Here is a 16,767-nt window from a genome sequence, read left to right as displayed (position 1 = left end):
CTCCTGGGCTTACTCGGATGCAAGAAAGCTGGGGGCTGCGCGGGTGCTCCCACCACCCTGCCCTCTGCTCTGCCTGTCCCCTAGCCTGGGCCCTACCCTGCTCCAGCACGGCTGCAGGTCTGTGCCGGCTCCTCTGGAGTCCAGCCCTCGCCTGCCCACAGAAACCAGGGCAGCCCCCAAAGCCAAGGGGCTTCCATGTCAGCGCTCGCCCTGCCCTGCTCACAGCAGTTGGAGCTGCCGGGGACCCTGGGGCACCACGCCAGAATGCGACTCACCCTGTTTTATATGTCACCGAGTGCCTTTAAAACATGGTTCTGTGACTTGCCTATACGCTACATGAAGTCCAGCAAAAATCCGCAATCGTTTTCAGCCCGGGAACAACGTTATGAGCGGTTTTCCTCCCTGTTTTTTTAAGTTCTGATGGTGTTGTGTCTGGTGAGGTTGTTAACATGCCTGGGATTTCCGTCTCCCCCTTTTTTTCTCAGGGGGTCCCCTGTAAATATGTACAGCGGCCGCGCAGCCCCGGCGACATCTCCTCTGCATTCTCATGTGCTGACTTGTACAATGATCTTTTCAAAGGTACTTGGATAAAATGAAATAAAACCCCACGTCCCACCGCCTGCTGCTTTCTTCCTTCCCCGCGGAGAAGGCACCCGGGCCCCCGGCAGCCTGCTGGAGTGGCCGGAGGATGGGGCAGGTCAGGCAAAGGGCCTGGGCACATGGTGGGGCTGGGGCAGCTGTGGGCTGCCTGGAGGGGTGGCCGGGCAGGTCCTGGCCCCAGGCGACCAACATGTTGCCCCTGGAGGAATCGCCCAGGGTCTGGGATCAGCAGGCCCAGGGGAGAGGGGATGGTGCCAGAGTTTGGAGGGGATGCTGGGGGGGTCCTAGAGGCTGCGAGCCAGGCTTAAAAGGAGCGTGTGGAGCCCCGTGTTGGGCTCTTCTTGCCTTCCCTGGCTGTGACAGCAGCTCCTGGCGCTCCCCTGGGGCTGGTACACGACTGTGGAGCCCTGCAGTGGGAGGGCTGCCTGTGAGCCACGAGGGAGAGAGCCTGGCTGGTTCCCCCATCACCTGCACCCCGGCAGCCCAGCACGAGGTCCAGCCCAGCCCCAGGGCCCTGTCCTCCACAGCCTTGGCCACCCCCTGTCATCGCAGGGCTGCCACGATGAGCGCTGTGGCACACATGAGGCCGTGCTGGCTCAGCACCCCCTTCCACGGGGGCCCAGGGCCAAGCTGCCCTGCGGTAGTGGGGGCTCTGCCCATCGTCAGCCCTGCTCTGTCCCCAGGACATGTGGGTGCTCCCCAAGATGTGCATTCCGCGGTGCTGTGGAGACACAGACACAGACCAGAGCCCGCATCGTTTCCAGGTTGTTTATAGCACGCACCCGAGCGGCACAGGGCTCACAGCTCATCCCGGGATTCGGCCGTCCCAAGCAGACTGGGTTCCTCCCTGCCCGTGCTGTTCTCGGGGGTCTTGGGCACCTGGAGAAGGCAGCAGTGAGGCATAGACAGACACACAGCCCCTGCCTGTCCCTGTCCCTATCCTGCAGGATCCGTCTCCCTGCCCAGCAGAGGCTGGGGGCCACCCCGGGGTGGGTGGGTGTCTCTGGCCTTTGGGGGGGCGGGGGGGGGACAGCACTCACCACAGGCGGCTCCTCGGGCAGCGTTCCCCCATTTTCCAGGAACTTGGAGAAGGTCTCCACGTCTCGGGCGCTTTTGTACTCGACCATCTGGAGCCACGGGATGGAAGGGGGACGAGGGGTCACCCCATCTGGGTGCTGGCAGAGCCAGGGTGGCCCCATGAGTGCCCCCACCTACCTTTCTGCCCGGCCCCGCGGGGAAGTAGTGCAGGGTGGGGAAGCCTTTGATGGTGATGTTCTCCAGCTCGTTGGCCATGGCGTCCAACTCAGCGATGACGATGTCCTCGTGGTCCTTGTAGCGCTCACCCAGCTCCTCCCAGGCAGCTGCCATCGCCTGGCAGTGGGAGCACCACGGTGCATCTATGGGATAGGCACAGTGCCGGGGGATGAGCCGGGGGGCCAGGGGTCCAGGTGCGGCATCCCCCAGGTGAGGAGTCGGGGACAGGGCCGGGGGCTGAGTCCCATGGCAGAGCTCGGGAAGGGCCGCAGGCAGCCCTGGCACTTACAGAACTTGACAAAAACGTTCTTGGTCTCATCAAACGCCACCTGCTCGAAGGTCTTCCCCACCAGAACTTTAACGGGCCGTGTGTCCCAGTCTTCGGGAGGCTCCGCGCTCATCAGGTGGGGCTGTGGGGACAGCCAGGATGGCCACAGCCTGGGCTGAGCGGTGCCAGGGCCCCATAGGGCACAGTGCGGGCCAGGGCAGGGGGCCCTCAGTGTGCAGCCAGGGGTGCTCCTGTGCTGCCTTTTGAACAACCTCTGCCCCTCTGCCACCATCCCAGCTCTGTGTGTCTCCGCATCTATGGTCTTCTGCCTCCTTTCCCGTAACAATCCCCCAAATCTTCAGGCCTGGCAGCACGAGCATCAGCAAGCAGGTGGGTGGTGTTCACCACACAACTGCCATCATTAGGCTTCAGAGTTAACAGCCCACTGCTCACCACAGGGAAGCATCCTTGGTACTGGCTGGCACGGTGCCACATCCCTCACCTTCACCTTGCCATCCAGCACAGCTTGGACAAAGGTGCGTATGGCTGTGTCCGAGAAGGTGTCCTGGTCCATCCGGTATTTGCGGTTGTTCTCCATCTTGACTAAGCGCAGGGTGGGGGCATCGGCAGGTGTCAGGCCAAAGAAGGGCAGGACGTCAGCGCCATACCCGGTCACATCCACCACCACGAAGAGCACCTGGGCAGGAGATGGTGACACTGAGGCTGGGGTGCCCCACAGACACCCCCCCCCCATCCCCACAGTGGGACCTCCTCACCTTGCCTCGGAAGGTGCCAGCGGCCACCCGAAAGCCATCCCGCAGCGTCAGCTGCGCTGATGACGACTTGTTGAGGAAGAGCAGCATGTGGTGGGGGATCTTGGCACTGAAGATCTGGTCGGAGGTCTGAAGAGGAGGAGGAGGGTGAGGGGGGGGTGGGCCATGGCCCTTGTGGGGACAGGGATGGGGACAGGCCGTACCTCATTGGAGAATTCCATCACCAGCTCCAGGCTGTGGACACGAAGCAGCTGGGTGAGCTCAGCTGTGTCCAGCCCCCGCACCGGGTCCACGGGGAAGTCTGTCCGTCCCTCATCGAACTGCCAGGGTGGGGGTCCATGAGGGCTGGGGGGGTCCCACGATGGCCCCCCCCCCCCAAACCCCTGCCACACCCTTACCTTCTTGAAGAGGCAGACGGTGTCAGCCGACAGCCCGTATGCCTGGAAGAGCTCAGCCGCCTCGGCCACACCGAATGGCACGTCCACCATCTCGCCAGCCACCTCGTAAAATGCCTGGGCTGCCTCACCCCCCAGGTCCTGCGCAGCCACCCCATGAGCAGCCATGGTCACGGCCACGGCCCCGAACTGGCCCCCGCCCACCCCAGCCCACCTTGAAGAAGCCGACGACCACCAAGTCCTGGGAGCTGATGAAGGCGGCGGCAGCATCGGCGTCCTGCAGCAGCGTGGCACTGGGGCCGGCCCGACGCCGCATCCAGCGCACGATGCCCTTGGCATCCATTTGGCCTGCCACGCGGAGCGGGGCCCCCACCGTCACCCTGGCCACCCCTCAGTGGGCTGCCGCTCTCCCCCCGTTGCACCCCACCATGTGCCATCAGCCCCCACCTACCATCACCCCATGCACCATCGCCACGCTGTCACCCACCCACCATCACCACCCTGCAACTCCCCCCATCAGGGCATCGCCAGCCTTCTCACCATCACCCCCTGCCACCCATCCTTGCGCCCCAGCACCCATCGTGGCATCGCCCACGACGGAAGCCATGGCCATCACGCTGTGCCGCAGCCCTACCGGTGTAGGCGAGGGGGTGGGTGCGGTTGCCATCACGGAAGAGCTTGAGCGTGGGGTAGGAGGTGATGCCAAACTCATTGGCCAGGGCTGCCTGTGCCGTGGCATCCACCTTGCCCAGCCGTGCCAGGCTAGACTCGTTCCTCAGTGTGGCAGCTGCCTGGGCAAAGGCAGGTGCCAGCCGCTGGCAGTGCCCACACCACGGCGCGTCTGTGGGCAGGGGACAGCATTGGTGGTAGGGACAGCCCTGGGACACCTCTGGGGTGTCCCCGGTCCCCAGGGTGGACTCAGCGAGGGGCCGGGGCACAGAACGGCTGCGTGAGGTTGTTGGGCTCCAGCTCGTGCCCCTGCCCACGTCCCCTGCGCCAGGGCCCACATCCCACAGCCCCACCGTGTCCCCCACCCCATGCCTCTGCTCGTGTCCCCGCTCCATGTCCCTGTGCCCATCCCGTGCCCCGTACCCCTGCCCTGTCACAAGCCGTGCCCTGTGGCCCTGCCCCTCTGACCCACAGCCTTGCCCCTTGCCCACACCCCCCAGCCTCCCATCCTGGGACCCATTCTCATACATCTGCTTCTGCCCACACCCGCGCCCCTGGCCTGGACCCCCTGCCCATATTCCCTGCCCCACGTCCCCGCCAACACCCACCCCCCCACACACGCCCCTGCCCACAGCCCTGCCCGCGGTGGGGGCACTTACAGAACTCCACCAGCAGCAGCCGGTGCTCGCTCAGGGCACGGGCAAAGTTGTGCTCATGGAGCACCAGGACGCCGTCCTCCTCCTTGAGCTCATCTGAGAGCACTTCTTCTTCCTTCTCCTCCTCCTCCACCACCCCCTCCCCATCCTCCTCCTCACCCCCCAACGCCGGGCCCAGCCAGACCAGCGACAGCACCAGCAGCCAAACCAGCCGGGCCCCACAGCCCCGCATGGTGCCAAAGCCGGTGCCCCGGGGGGAGAGGACGCAGATAAGGGCCCCGGGGCGGGTGGTGCCAGTCCCCTGGGGCTCGTGTCCCTCCGCTACTGGCTGCCCAGCACCGCCGATAAGGCGCTGGGACCAGGTGGGTGTTTTCCAGCCACCCGTCCCCACAGCAGGACCCGGCCCTGCCAGCAGGACAGGGACAGGCATATGGATATGGGGGGGGTGGGGAGGGGGGCAGGCAGAGGCGATGAGGGCACAGACACACCAGTAAGAGACCAGTCTGTAGGGTTTAATGGCGATGGAAGAGCACAGCCTGCAACTGGGCGGGTAGCCGGGCACGGTGCCGCCACGGCAGGGTCATGGCCCCGGCCCCAGTAATGGGGATGCCATGAGGACCGGGCGGGCGTCGGTATTTAAAAAAAAACAGCAATTAAAAATAACTTTGGTTGCGAAGACCACGACTGCAGGTGCCCACTCGCTAAGGGACCCCCCCCCCCCCAACCCTTCACACGACCAGGGCAAGCGCGGTGGTGCCGGCGAGGGGTCCCCCGGGATGGCAGGCACCACGTCCCCAAGCTGGCAGGTGGGGGGGGAGCCGGTGTGAGGATGGGGGGGTCAGTCCTCCCAGGCCTTCTTTATGCAGAGGCCCCACTCCCAGGAGAGATGCTCCATCTTGTCATCGTCGGTGACGAGGGAGCGGACGCGGTAGGAGCCCCGTGCCAGCCAGCCCCGCGGAGCCTCCTCCGCCGGCGTCACCACCTCGTACTCCTCGGCCCGCGGCGCATAGCTGCCCACCATGAAGACGTCGCGGTCCACTGGGCAAGAAGGGGAGAGGAGGGGTGGGTGAGCGGGGCCAGGGTGGCGCGCACCCCCACCTCCCCCACCCCGTCCAGCCCCCCGACCCCACTCACCTGGCCGGCCCCGGCGGTAGGTGAGGTGCAGGCACCGCAGCCCACAGACGATCTCCCTGTTCACCTGCGGGCAGAAGGCAGGGGCACCATGGGCACTGCCCTACTGCATGGTGCCCCCACCACCGCCCTGGGGACCCCTGGTCTTGGGGGCGGGGGGGTCACCTACCCATCCTGACACCCCCCTCCCCCCCCCAGGATCCAGCCTCTTGGTCAGGATTGGGCATTGAGCAGCATCAAGGGTGGCAGGGACCCCGGGGTGGCAGGGACCCCCAAGAGGGACAGGGACCCTGAAATGGCAGGGACAGCCCCCACCCCCCCAGGATGGGCAGGGACCTTCAGGGACCCCTGGGAAAGGCAGGGACCCAACGTGGCTGGGACGTCTGAGAGTAGTAGAGACCCTGGGGTGGCAGGCACCCTGGTGTGTCAGTGATGTTGGGGGCAGCAAGTATTCCCAGGGTGGGCAGGGACCTCAGGCTGGGCAGGGACCCTAGGGGTGAGGGGCAGATGCCCCAAGGTGGCAGGGACCCCCAGAGGGGCACAGACCCTACGGGCAAGGGGCAGATGCCCCAAGGCAGCAGGGACTCCGAGTGGCAGGGACCCTGGGGCAGCAGAGACCCACGGGTGGCAGCAGGAACCCCATGGGACAGGGACCTCAGGGTGCGAGGGCAGCAGGGCTGTGCCCAGCCAGCAGGCACAGGGCACCACACGCCCACCTCACCTTGAAGGACACCTTGACCCTGTAGTCCACCCCCTCCTTCAGCACAAAGGCCCGGCCCCGCAGCACCTCCAGGTCTCCTGCGCGGGGAGATGGCCCATCAGCTCAGCACCCCTTCCTCCTCCTCCTCCTCCCATGGGTGCTCCCACTGCTCACCTGTCAGGTCCATGGTGATGGGCCCCGGCGCCTGCTCGCACATCAGGGTGAGCCTCGTCACCTGCACGTTGGGCACGCTGGCATCTAAGGACAAGCGGCAGGGCGCAGACCTTACCCACCTGTGCCCACCCCACCACCACCAGCACCTCCATCCCAGCGCAGCCGGGGGGCTGCCCACGCCCCCTGCAACGGCATGAAGGGCCACGGTGTCCGTGGTGGGGGCGTTAGGAGTCAGCGAGTGCTGGGCAGGGCGCAGGAGACCGGAGGCATCTCAGGCCAGCCCCAACATTGGCATCAACGCTTTTGGGGTAAGATCACGTTTAAAGAAGTGCCCAGTCACGGGTATCTCCCGGGGTGCGATGCTCCCTGGCTTGGGAGTGGGCCAAGGGTGGGGGTGGGAGGCAGCATGTGCAGGCAAAGGCGTCCCTTGAGGCAGGCACTGGTCTAATTCACCCCGACAGCCCAACCTGCACCCCATCAGCAGTTGCACTCTACCAGACCACTTGCACCCCATCAGCCTGCACCCCCCCCGAGCTTGCACACACACCATCGTGCACTCCACTGGCTTGCACGCACCTCACCAACTTGCGCACACACACGCACACACACCCCCCCCAGCTGTCATGCATCCATCAGCCAGTGCACCAGGGTGCTGGGCCCGTGGAGCACCCCAGCCTGGCCCAGGCCCCGCAGACACAGAGGGCCACCCCGGGCTGGGGTGGATGCCATGGGGAGCGGGGGGGCATTGTCTGGGCACCGACAGCTGTGCCACCCGGGCCCCAGCGGCTGCTGCTCGCTTGTCTCTGTCATCCCAATGAATTTCCCGGTCCCTTGTAACCGTTCCTATGGAAACTGCGGTGGTGATCCCGTAACCAAGGCAACCGGGGTCCCCGGGCAGCCGTTACCCTGTCGGCAGGGGGATGCTGAGGTCTCCGCAGGTGGGGGGCACAGGCAGCACCCACAGGCGATGCCAGCCGGGACGCACCCTCCCTGATGGGGATACCCCATGGGTGCTGGGGATGCCTGAGCTCCCTGCGTCTGCTGAGGCTGCATCACCGTGCTGCGGTGCCCAGCCCCGGCAGGCAGCCCCCTGCCTTACCCACGATGGCAGGGATGGCACCCAGCAGCGCCTGCTTGTACTTCCGCAGGCTCTCGTCCCCGGGGTCCAGCTCCTGGATCTCCCGCAGGCTCTTCTTCTCCGGCGTCTTGTACGCCAGGGCCACGTCGGCATCCTCCTCCTCCTCCAGCGACAGCGTCACCCCCTCCTTGTCAGCCATGATGTCTGCGGGGGACAGGCAGTGGCAGTCCTGCCGCCCTGGGGACACCCCGGGGGACACCCCCCCACTCCCTGACATGCAGGCACTGGTGGGCGGTGGGTGGCTGAGCTGGGACACGCCACGAATGGATGTGGGCAATCCCCCATGGGGCAGCCGAGTTGTCCCCCCTGCTTGGGGCCGTGGGGACGCCGTCAGGCTCTCTGTCCCCGGGGGCCCAATGGCACAGGTGAGACCCGAGGTGTTGCTGCCGGCTGCATTTCCACATGGTCATGGAGCAAGACACGCCGGTGCCTACATGGTGTGCGCAGTCCGGGGGGGTGTCTGCAGCCTGCCGCGGCCCGCAGGCGCCCTTCGTGCCCTGTCACCCGGAGGGGTCCTTGTCACCGCCCCGTGGCCCCCTCCAACCCTGCTGGGCAGCCCCCAGCCCCACCTCCCACGCCAAACCCAAACCACCAGCGGCTGCAAGGAAAAAATAACAGCTCTGGGGCAAACGGAGGCTCCGGTGGGTGCCAGGCTGCCGGGGGGCACAAGGGCAGGTGATGTCCCCACGGCCCCTGCCTCTGCCCTGCCCCCCCGCCCTTCTGCCTGCAAGCCCTGAGCTCCCCAAAGGCCCTGGAAACCCCATCCCCGGGGACACGCTGGGGACGCAGCCTGGGGCAGGGGCCACCACGCTCAAGCCCCCCCCAGGGCCGCAGGGCCAGCTGTGCGGGTCTCCGGGACAGCGGCGGCGACCGGGCCACGGAGCGGTGCCCCCGCTGCACCTCCGGACCCCCAGCAAAGGCCCCTGCATCCCCCCGGCTGTCACGGCAGCGTGCGGCACCCGGCCACGCTGGCTCCCAGCCCAGGGATGCGGCCGCCCAAGGGCTCGCCCAGCCCCGCACGGGTGGCGGGACACGGCGGGTGCGCTGGGTGCCGCAGGCCGGGCTGCGAGGTGGAGGGGGCGCCGGGGGGGGGTGGGGGTGCTCCCCGCCCCTGCGGGATGCTCCGGTCCCCGGGGACGTGGCGGGAGAGGGGGATGCTCGCTCGGCAACGCACCGGGCGCTCGGGGGGACGCTCACCTGTTGGGGACCCCGGGGCCACGCTCCCCCGGCCCGGAGCGATGCCCACCCCGGGGCCGGCAGGCGATGCCCGCCCCCGGGGCACGCCCGGGCGATGCCCCCCCCCCCCCCCGCCGCCTCCCGCCCCGGCCCCGGCCCGCCGCCGCTCACCTCGGTAGCACAGCGCCAGCCAGAGCAGCTCCAGCAGCTGCCCGCCGGCCTCGCACACGTCCAGGCCGAGCATGGCCGGGCCGGGCCGGGCCCGGCGCCCCCGGGGCCGGGCGGGGCGGCCGCTGCCGGGGCCCGGGGCGCGGCTCTCGCCGGTATCGCCGGCTGCCGCCGGGGCCCGCGGCCGCGCTCCTCCCGCCCGCTGCCGCCGCGTTCGCCGGTGCCGGCTGCTCCCGCCGCGCTCCCCCGGGCGCTCCCCGCTGCGCTCCCCCGGCGCTGCCCGGCGGGGCGGCGGCGGCGGCGGCGGCGGCTCCCGCAGACGCGGCGGCTCCGCTGCCCGCCCCCGCCCGCCCCCGCCCCTCGGCGCCGGGCGGCTCCAGCCCCGCCGCTCATGGGCGGCGAGACTGCAGTGAGCTCATCCGCCGTGCGCGCCCGCGCAGCGCCCGCCCGCGCTGCCCGCTCCCTGCCCGCGCCCTGCCCGCACCCGGCAAGGGGCCGCTCCGCCCCGCGCGCGCCCCGCGGGCAGCCCGCTGGACCCTCAACGCGCTGCCCGCGCCCTGCCCGCACTTCACCCCGCGCTGCCCGCACCCTGCCCGTGCCCTGCCCACACCCTGCCCGCGCAGCCAGTCCGACAGCCGCCGTGGTTCCCCCCCACAAACACACACACACAGACACACGCCCGCCTGCACCCGGCAGCCCACCGGGTCAGCCAGGGCACGCACCCCCGGGGGCCCGGGGCCAGCCCTGCGCTCCCCCGACCCGGCCGGGACAGGGGAGGGGGGGGGCGCCGGGCCCCAGCGGGGCCGGGCCCTGGGGACCGGCGGGCAGGACGAGGGCTGGTCCCGGCTACCGGGGCCGGGGCTCGGGGGCGCCCGTAGCGGGGTGCCCGTCGGGGCGCCCGGCGCAGCCGGCGGCAGCCGCCGGGGGGGGCGCGGGGGAGGGTGGGGGGCGCGGGGCGGGGCCGGGGGCGGGGCGGGGCGGGGCAGGGCGGGGCAGGGCGGAGCGGCGCGGCGCGGGGCGCGCACCCGCGATGACCATCGGCGGCCCCCGCGGCCGGCACCCCCGCCTCCAGATGCCCTGTCTGCGCAAGGTGAGCCGGCCCCGGCCCCGGCCCCGGCCCCACGGGGAGCGGGCACCGCGCCGGGACCGGGCGGCGGGCACACGGCACCGCGCCGGGCACCGCAGGCGGCACGGGCGGCGGGCACCGCGGGGACCGGGCGCTGAGCGCCGTGGGGACGGCGTGCCGAGGGCACCTGGCGCTGGGACTGTGGGGACCGGGCATCGGCACCGCGGGGACCGGGCACCGCGGGGACCGTGGGGACCGGGCACCGGCACTGCGCTGGGCAACGCGGGCGTCGGGGACCGGGCACCGCCGGCGGCACGGGCGTCGGGGTCGCCGGGGCCGGGTACCAGCACCACCCAGCGTACCGCGGGACAGCGGGCATCACCCCGGCCGCGCCACGGGGCACCGGCCACCGCCCCACGCGGGGACACCCACGGGCAGCGCCCCGGAGCTGCGTGCTCAGCCCCTGCCCGCCGGCCCGGGGTGCTGCCGCAGCCCCGGCAGAGCTTGCTCCCCAAAACCGGGGCTCCCCGGCCCAGGGATGCCCAGAGGATGGGTGCCTGCACCTCCGGCATCGCACGCTCGCCCGGCTGCTGGGTGTCCCAGGTCCAGCTGTGGGGTGCCAGGCTGTCCCCGCTCCAGGCACGGGGTGCCCAGGTCCAGCTGCAGGCTGCCAGGCTGTCCCCGAGCTGGGCACAGGGTGCCCCGGGTCAGGGCGGGGGGAGCCAGGCTGTGCCCAGGCCCGGTGCCCCCGGACGGGGGGCTGAGCGTGGCAGGCACTTGCCCGGCAGATGGAGCGCATGATCGTCAGCATGCAGGACCCCGACATGGGCATCAAGATGAGGAACCAACGCTTGCTCATCACCGTCATCCCCCACGCCATGACAGGTAGGTCCCCGTGGCGGGGCGCCCTGCGAGGCGCGTGGGGTGGGGGAGGCATGCCGGCGCTCCCCCGGTGGCCCCGGTCCTGCACCCGGCACCCAGCCCTGCGCCGCTCGCCTCCCCGCACCCAACGGGTGCTCAGCGCTGCAGCTGGGATCAATTATGCATCGGCTGAGTGGGGCGGGCGCTCGCCAGGGCGGGCGGCCCAGCATGTCCTTGGCAGGGCCCCCGTCACCCTGTGTGACCCCCTCGGCACCCGCTGTGCCGTGCTAGGGTGCCTCAGCCTGGGAACCTCCCCGTGCCCGGTCTGGGGGACCCCATCGCACCCCGCTAATGCTGCCTCGGTCCCCAGGAAACGACATCGTGGAGTGGCTTATCCAGAAGTACGGCATCTCCGAGGAGGGTGAGTGCCCCGGCACGGGTGGCCGGCACCGTGGGGGCGACCGGGACTGCCGAGCCACCATGCAGCCCCTGATTCCGCTCCTCCAGAGTCGCTGCACCTCGGCAACCTCATCGTGAAGCACGGCTACATCTACCCCCTCAAAGACCCCCACAGCCTGGTGCTGCGGGCGGACGAGTCACCCTACCGCTTCCAGGTGCGGCCCCACTGGCGGTGTGGGCACTGCCGCAGCCTCAGGGCTCCCCCGGCTCGGCACCACCGCACCCCACAGCGTCCACCTCAGCCTCTTCCCCCTCCCGACCCTGCAGACCCCCTATTTCTGGACCAGCACCAAGTGGCCAGCCACGGAGCTGGACTACGGTAGGTGCCACTGTGCCGCCGGCACCAGCACAGGCTGCAGCCCCTTCCTGGCCCCCCTGAGGTGCCACCGCTCCTCTTGCAGCCATTTACCTGGCCAAGAAGAACATCCGCAGGCAGGGTGACCTGATCGAGCACGAGAAGGTGAGCGGTGCCCTCCTCACACCTGTGGTGAGCTGGGGGAGGTCTCAGCTCACCCAGGAGCAGGGGCTCACCCGTGGGGCAGCACCAGCTCTCCCTTTGCTGGAGCAGGGATGGGACCCGGAGCCAGGCGAGGGGGCCGGGTGTCATGCCATGCCTACCCGCCACAGGACAACTACAACCTCCTGCACAAGCGGATCAACCACACGTGGGACTTTGTGGTGATGCAGGCACGAGAGCAGCTTCGGTGAGTGCAGGCATGGCCCAGCACCGCTGCACCCTGGCGAGCCGCTGGGGATGGAGCACCCTTGGGTGCCACGGCAGGCAGGGTGCCAGCACCTTCCCGCTGCCTTTGCACGGGCAGGGCGGCCAAGCAGCGGCGGAAGGGCGACCGCATCGTCATTGACTGCCAAGAGCAGGCGTACTGGCTCGTCAACCGGCCCCCGGTGAGGATGTGCTGGAGGGGGCGAGGGGTGCCGGGCTGGTGGGTGCAGCAGCCCCGGGCAGCTCCCCGGCACCAGGCACAGCCCTGGCCCGGGGAGCGGGGCTGGGGAGTGTGGGGGTTCCCGCCAGCCCCCGGCACAATGCTCTCGTTGCAGCCGGGAGCCCCCAACGTGCTGGAGCAGGGCCCTGAGCGCAGGAACTGCCACACCACTCGTGTCCAGCTGGTGAGTGGGGGGGCCGGGCACCCCCGGGGCTGCTGGCGGACACAGGGCACAGCCACCCGCGTGTGCCGAGCTGCCCCGGTGGGTGCCTGGCCACCCCTCCCCCTCAGGCTGTGCCTATATTTTGGCAGGGCGGGGAGCCCCATCTCTGCTAACATCTATGTGTCCAGCTTGTCCCCCCAGGGGGTCCATGTGTTTGCCCGTGCACCTACCACCCCTCTGTGCCAGCACCCCTAATCCCCATGGAGCAGCCACTCTGCTGGGAGCCCTGGCACCCCGGGGTGCCCGCAGCCACCGCTGGGCCCTTCCCTGTGTCGTGGCCCCACTAACACTGCCCCAGTCGTGTCCCCCCCCCCAGCTTGTCCTCACTAACCACCCACTTTCTCTTCTCTGCGCCATGTGCCGTGTCCTGTGCCCACGTAAGTGTCACTAACCCAGGGCTGGTGCCACACTGGGGTGGGGGGGGGGGGGTGGATGCCGGGGTTCATCCTATGAGGGGTGTGGGGATGAGGCTGGAGACCACAGGGATGGCCATGGGATGCCGGGACGAGGATGGGGGCTGGATGCCTGGGTCCTTGCCCAAGGTGGTGATGGCAGGGCTGGTGGCACAATGTCCCAGCCCACTATGCCCTCACCCAGCCCTGCATATCTCTTGCAGACCAAGAACATGGATTACTACAAGCGGGAGGTGAGTGGGGTGAGGGGCGGGGGTGGCTCCTGGGGACATGGGCTGCCGGGCACCCCTGACATCTCCCCTGCACCTGGCCCCAGATCGAGTACTGCAGGAAGGCCATGGCCAGGACCAGGGTGAAGTCCTCCATCTGCCTCGAGGGGTGAGTGACTGGCAGCTGCCCCGGCTGCAGGCAGGGTCCCTGTTGGGGTGACAGGAGCACCCACATTCCTGCGGACAGCTGCCGGCACCACAGTGCCTGTGCTGCTATCACCCTTGGTGGGGAGCAGAGCCAAGGCTCCATGGTCATCTCAGAGTCCAAGCACAGCCCCGCGTTGGCTGGGACTGGTGGCAGCGGTGGGATGGTGGTCCTGGCCGCCTCCAGCCGCTGCCCCTGGCAGGTACATCAAGTTCAATGAGCAGTACATGCCCCACGACCCCATCATGTCCGGCTGCCTGCCCAGCAACCCCTGGATCACAGACGACACCACGTACTGGGCCATGAATGCCCCCACGTAAGCGCCCTCGGGGGGGGCTGCCAGCCCCTGTTCCCCCCTCCACCCCAATACACGGGGTGCAAGGGGGGGATGGGGCCATGCCTGACCTGACGCCGGTGTCGCCCGCAGGGTGCAGACCCCCACGAAGCTGCGTGTGGAGCGCTGGGGCTTCAACTTCAGCGAGCTCCTCACCGACCCCCTGGGCCGGGCGCAGCTCCTTGACTTCCTCAAGAAGGAGTTCAGCGGTGAGCAGCCGCAGCCCTGCACCCCCTGACCCATTGCCCTGTCCCAGCAGCCCCAAACCCATCATCCCATCCCGGCACTCCCAGACTCACTAACCTGTCCCAGCACCCCCAGACCCACCACCATATCCCAGTACCACTTAATCCACTGCCCTGTCCCGGCAACACCAAACCCACTGCCCCACCCTGGCATCCCCAAACCCACCACCACATCCCAGCACCCCTTGACCAACCTATCCTGGCAGCCCCTGACCCACCACCACATCCTTGCACCCCCTGACCTACCGCCACGTCCCAGCATCCCTGGACCCACCAGCCCACATTGCAGCAGCTGGCTCCATACCAGGGGGTTTGGCCCCACAGTTGGCTGGGCGGTGGGCCCAGCAGTGATGGCCTGGGGATGATGTCCCCATCCCCAATGCCATGTCCCCCTCCTCAGCTGAGAACCTGAGCTTCTGGGAGGCATGTGAGGAGCTGCGCTATGGGGAGCAGTCCCGCATCACTGAGATCGTGGACTCCATCTACCAGTGAGTGGAGCGGGGTGAGGGTTTGGGGGGAGACCAGGCCATCACGGTGCTACGTCCTGCTGCGGGGCCGGGTGCTCACCTCCGGCTGCGACTCCCCAGGCAGTTCCTGGCTCCTGGGGCCACGCGGTGGGTGAACATTGACAGCAAGACCATGGAGCGGACGCTGGAGGGCATCAAGACGCCCCATCGCTACGTGATGGACGATGCCCAGATGCACATCTACATGCTGATGAAGAAGGTGGGTGAGGGCAGGGCTGGGCAGGGCTGGGTTGGGCAGGAGCCTGACACCTCTGCTCTCCCAGGACTCCTACCCACGGTTCCTCAAGTCGGAGCTCTACAGGAACCTCCTGGCCGAGGCTGTCATCCCCCCGGAGACCAAGAAGCGGTGAGGGCAGGAGCCGGCCCCTCGTGGTGCTGGGCTGGTCCCCACCAGCGCTGACCCTGCTCTGCCCACAGGGTCTTCCCCTTCATGCGCAAGCAGCGGCACTCCAGCCCCAGCCCGGCCCTGCTCCTGCCCGCGGGCGATGCCGAGGAGAGGAGCAAGGGTCCCGCGGCTGCCCCCGTCCCCGAGGAGGAGAGCTGAGGGCCCCGGTCCCCCTCCAACATGGGAGCCCCCTGGCCCAGCACCCTCCGGCTCGGCCGCAGCCCCCCACCCAGCACACCCCAGCCCCGCCGCAGGACCCTGCCGGCAGTAGCACTGAAGGAGAGAAGCCATACGCCCCCACCCTGGCAACCCCCCCAGGGCCAGGCTGGCCCCACTGCAGCCCCCACTCACGGCCCTGCACCCCCTTCTCCCTCAGGGAGCCTGCACCCAGCCGGCCTGGTGCAGGATCACCCCCTCCTCATGCCCCCCACCCCGGGCACAAGACAATAAAGCCCCCATGGGGAAACGCTGTGGCTCCCATGGTTTTCGGGGAGGGGTAACGAGGGAGGCGGTTGCACGGTGGGGGGTGCACATGGTGGTGGCTGCCACTCTGGGCTGGACTGCGTCCTGTCCCCCCCTGGGCTGGCAGCAACCCCCTCCCCTGCCTGCAGCACCCAGCAAGGGTGCAGATCCCAGGTGGGGGGGACACACACGACCAGGCATATGTGCCCATGGCACAGCCACGACCCACAGCTCTGCTTGCTCTGACGGGCAAAACCAGACGCCGTCAGCAGCCCCCGCTGCCCTCCTGCCATGGCTGAGCTGGCACTCAGGGCACTCAGTTACGCTGCTGCCACCTGTACACCCATGTACAGCCCCCAGGGAGGACAAAAAGGCCTTTCGAGTGGGGCCAGAGGTGCCATGGGTCAACAAACCCAGGCTGCAAGGGCCCCGCGGGCTGGCAGTGGCACGCAAGGAGCAGGGCTGGCAGCTGAGCCACTCTGCCTGCCCGCAGCCCATTAATCTGAGCAGAGGCCAAGGATCTCACGGCAGGATTATTCTCTTCGCGGGAGCCAAGCCCCAGCTGTGGGGGATTAACGCTGGTGGTTATATAAAGGAGAGGGGGGCTGGTACCCGCCAGTGCTCAGCCTCGGACCCCAAGCCCACCACCCCGCGTGCACCCAGGGACCCGCAGAGTGGAGCACGCTGGGGACATCCCCAGCCCACAATGGACTAAGCAGTGCCAGCCTGCACCCTGGCTAACAAACAGCGTGGATGCTTGGGATGCTCAGGACTGCGGCATCCTTCCCTGCCACAGAGCTCGGGACTCCCAGCACGGAGCAGGGGCTATTTCTCAGCTCAGTGCTGGGGCAAACAGAGAGGCCTTGGGGCAGAGGAAGCTGCGGGAGCCTCGGTCACAGGATGGAGCTTGGGACCTTGGTGCTGGCAGCCACCAGGCAGCGACAGATGGTCCCACGCTCCAGGAGACAGCGCCTGCCACGCGGCTCCCTCCGGCTTGATCCAAATCCAAGCCCCGGCATGAGATTTTCATGCTGATGGACTGCAGCAGGAATCTGGGGTGTAAAACCAGGTCAGGGAGCCCCAGGCGGGGGGCAGGGACGGGCTGGCCCAGCTTGGTTATCTAACTCCAGCCTCCCTCCACATGCTCCATTCTCCCGGTCCATCACCTGCCTGCAGCAAGACAGGGCAGAGCTATGGCCAGCTCAGCCATCAAAGCATCACCAAGACACCTGGATCCCTCCCAAAAAGGGGGGTTTCTGCCTTCGGGAAGTCACACAAAGGGCTGCCAGAAAAATCCCAGAGTCTTGCATAACCTCAGCTGCAACAACAAAAGCA

At 68.6% G+C, this 16,767-nt stretch overlaps 3 protein-coding genes across 4 annotated transcripts; 1 reads left to right on the top strand and 2 right to left on the bottom strand.

Annotated features, from left to right (window-relative positions):
* Positions 1 to 1,398: 1,398 nt before the first annotated feature.
* Positions 1,399 to 5,015, bottom strand: PDIA2 (protein disulfide isomerase family A member 2). Its single transcript, XM_069809324.1, has 11 exons — positions 4,619 to 5,015; positions 3,925 to 4,131; positions 3,505 to 3,638; positions 3,294 to 3,431; positions 3,099 to 3,215; positions 2,899 to 3,024; positions 2,625 to 2,819; positions 2,144 to 2,264; positions 1,816 to 1,997; positions 1,641 to 1,727; positions 1,399 to 1,479 (listed from the first exon to the last, which is right to left on the bottom strand). The coding sequence occupies exons 1-11, from the start codon at positions 4,845 to 4,847 to the stop codon at positions 1,399 to 1,401; spliced, it is 1,617 nt and encodes a 538-aa protein (XP_069665425.1). The 5' UTR covers positions 4,848 to 5,015.
* A 91-nt stretch (positions 5,016 to 5,106) lies between these two features.
* Positions 5,107 to 9,453, bottom strand: ARHGDIG (Rho GDP dissociation inhibitor gamma). Its single transcript, XM_069809806.1, has 6 exons — positions 9,106 to 9,453; positions 7,720 to 7,902; positions 6,621 to 6,704; positions 6,468 to 6,544; positions 5,750 to 5,813; positions 5,107 to 5,653 (listed from the first exon to the last, which is right to left on the bottom strand). Exons 1-6 carry the CDS (start codon positions 9,176 to 9,178, stop codon positions 5,454 to 5,456), a joined length of 681 nt encoding a protein of 226 aa, XP_069665907.1. The 5' UTR covers positions 9,179 to 9,453; the 3' UTR covers positions 5,107 to 5,453.
* A 609-nt stretch (positions 9,454 to 10,062) lies between these two features.
* On the top strand, positions 10,063 to 15,420 carry RGS11 (regulator of G protein signaling 11). Of its 2 annotated transcripts, none has more exons than XM_069809805.1 (17): positions 10,063 to 10,192; positions 10,957 to 11,053; positions 11,400 to 11,450; positions 11,537 to 11,643; positions 11,756 to 11,807; positions 11,890 to 11,948; positions 12,116 to 12,192; positions 12,310 to 12,391; positions 12,545 to 12,613; positions 13,275 to 13,298; positions 13,382 to 13,443; positions 13,682 to 13,795; positions 13,907 to 14,022; positions 14,459 to 14,546; positions 14,646 to 14,784; positions 14,849 to 14,931; positions 15,003 to 15,420. In XM_069809805.1, exons 1-17 carry the CDS (start codon positions 10,133 to 10,135, stop codon positions 15,127 to 15,129), a joined length of 1,407 nt encoding a protein of 468 aa, XP_069665906.1. In that variant the 5' UTR covers positions 10,063 to 10,132; the 3' UTR covers positions 15,130 to 15,420. The 2 variants fall into 2 exon arrangements, with proteins under 2 accessions (XP_069665906.1, XP_069665905.1); XM_069809804.1 differs by having other exon boundaries at positions 13,269 to 13,298.
* The last annotated feature ends 1,347 nt before the right edge of the window (positions 15,421 to 16,767 follow it).

The sequence above is a fragment of the Haliaeetus albicilla genome, chromosome 22, assembly GCF_947461875.1.
Source record: "Haliaeetus albicilla chromosome 22, bHalAlb1.1, whole genome shotgun sequence".
In the NCBI taxonomy this organism is placed as follows: Eukaryota; Metazoa; Chordata; class Aves; order Accipitriformes; family Accipitridae; genus Haliaeetus; species Haliaeetus albicilla.
The sequence above is the reverse complement of the archived record's forward strand: the minus strand, read 5'-3'. Positions and strand labels throughout refer to the sequence as shown.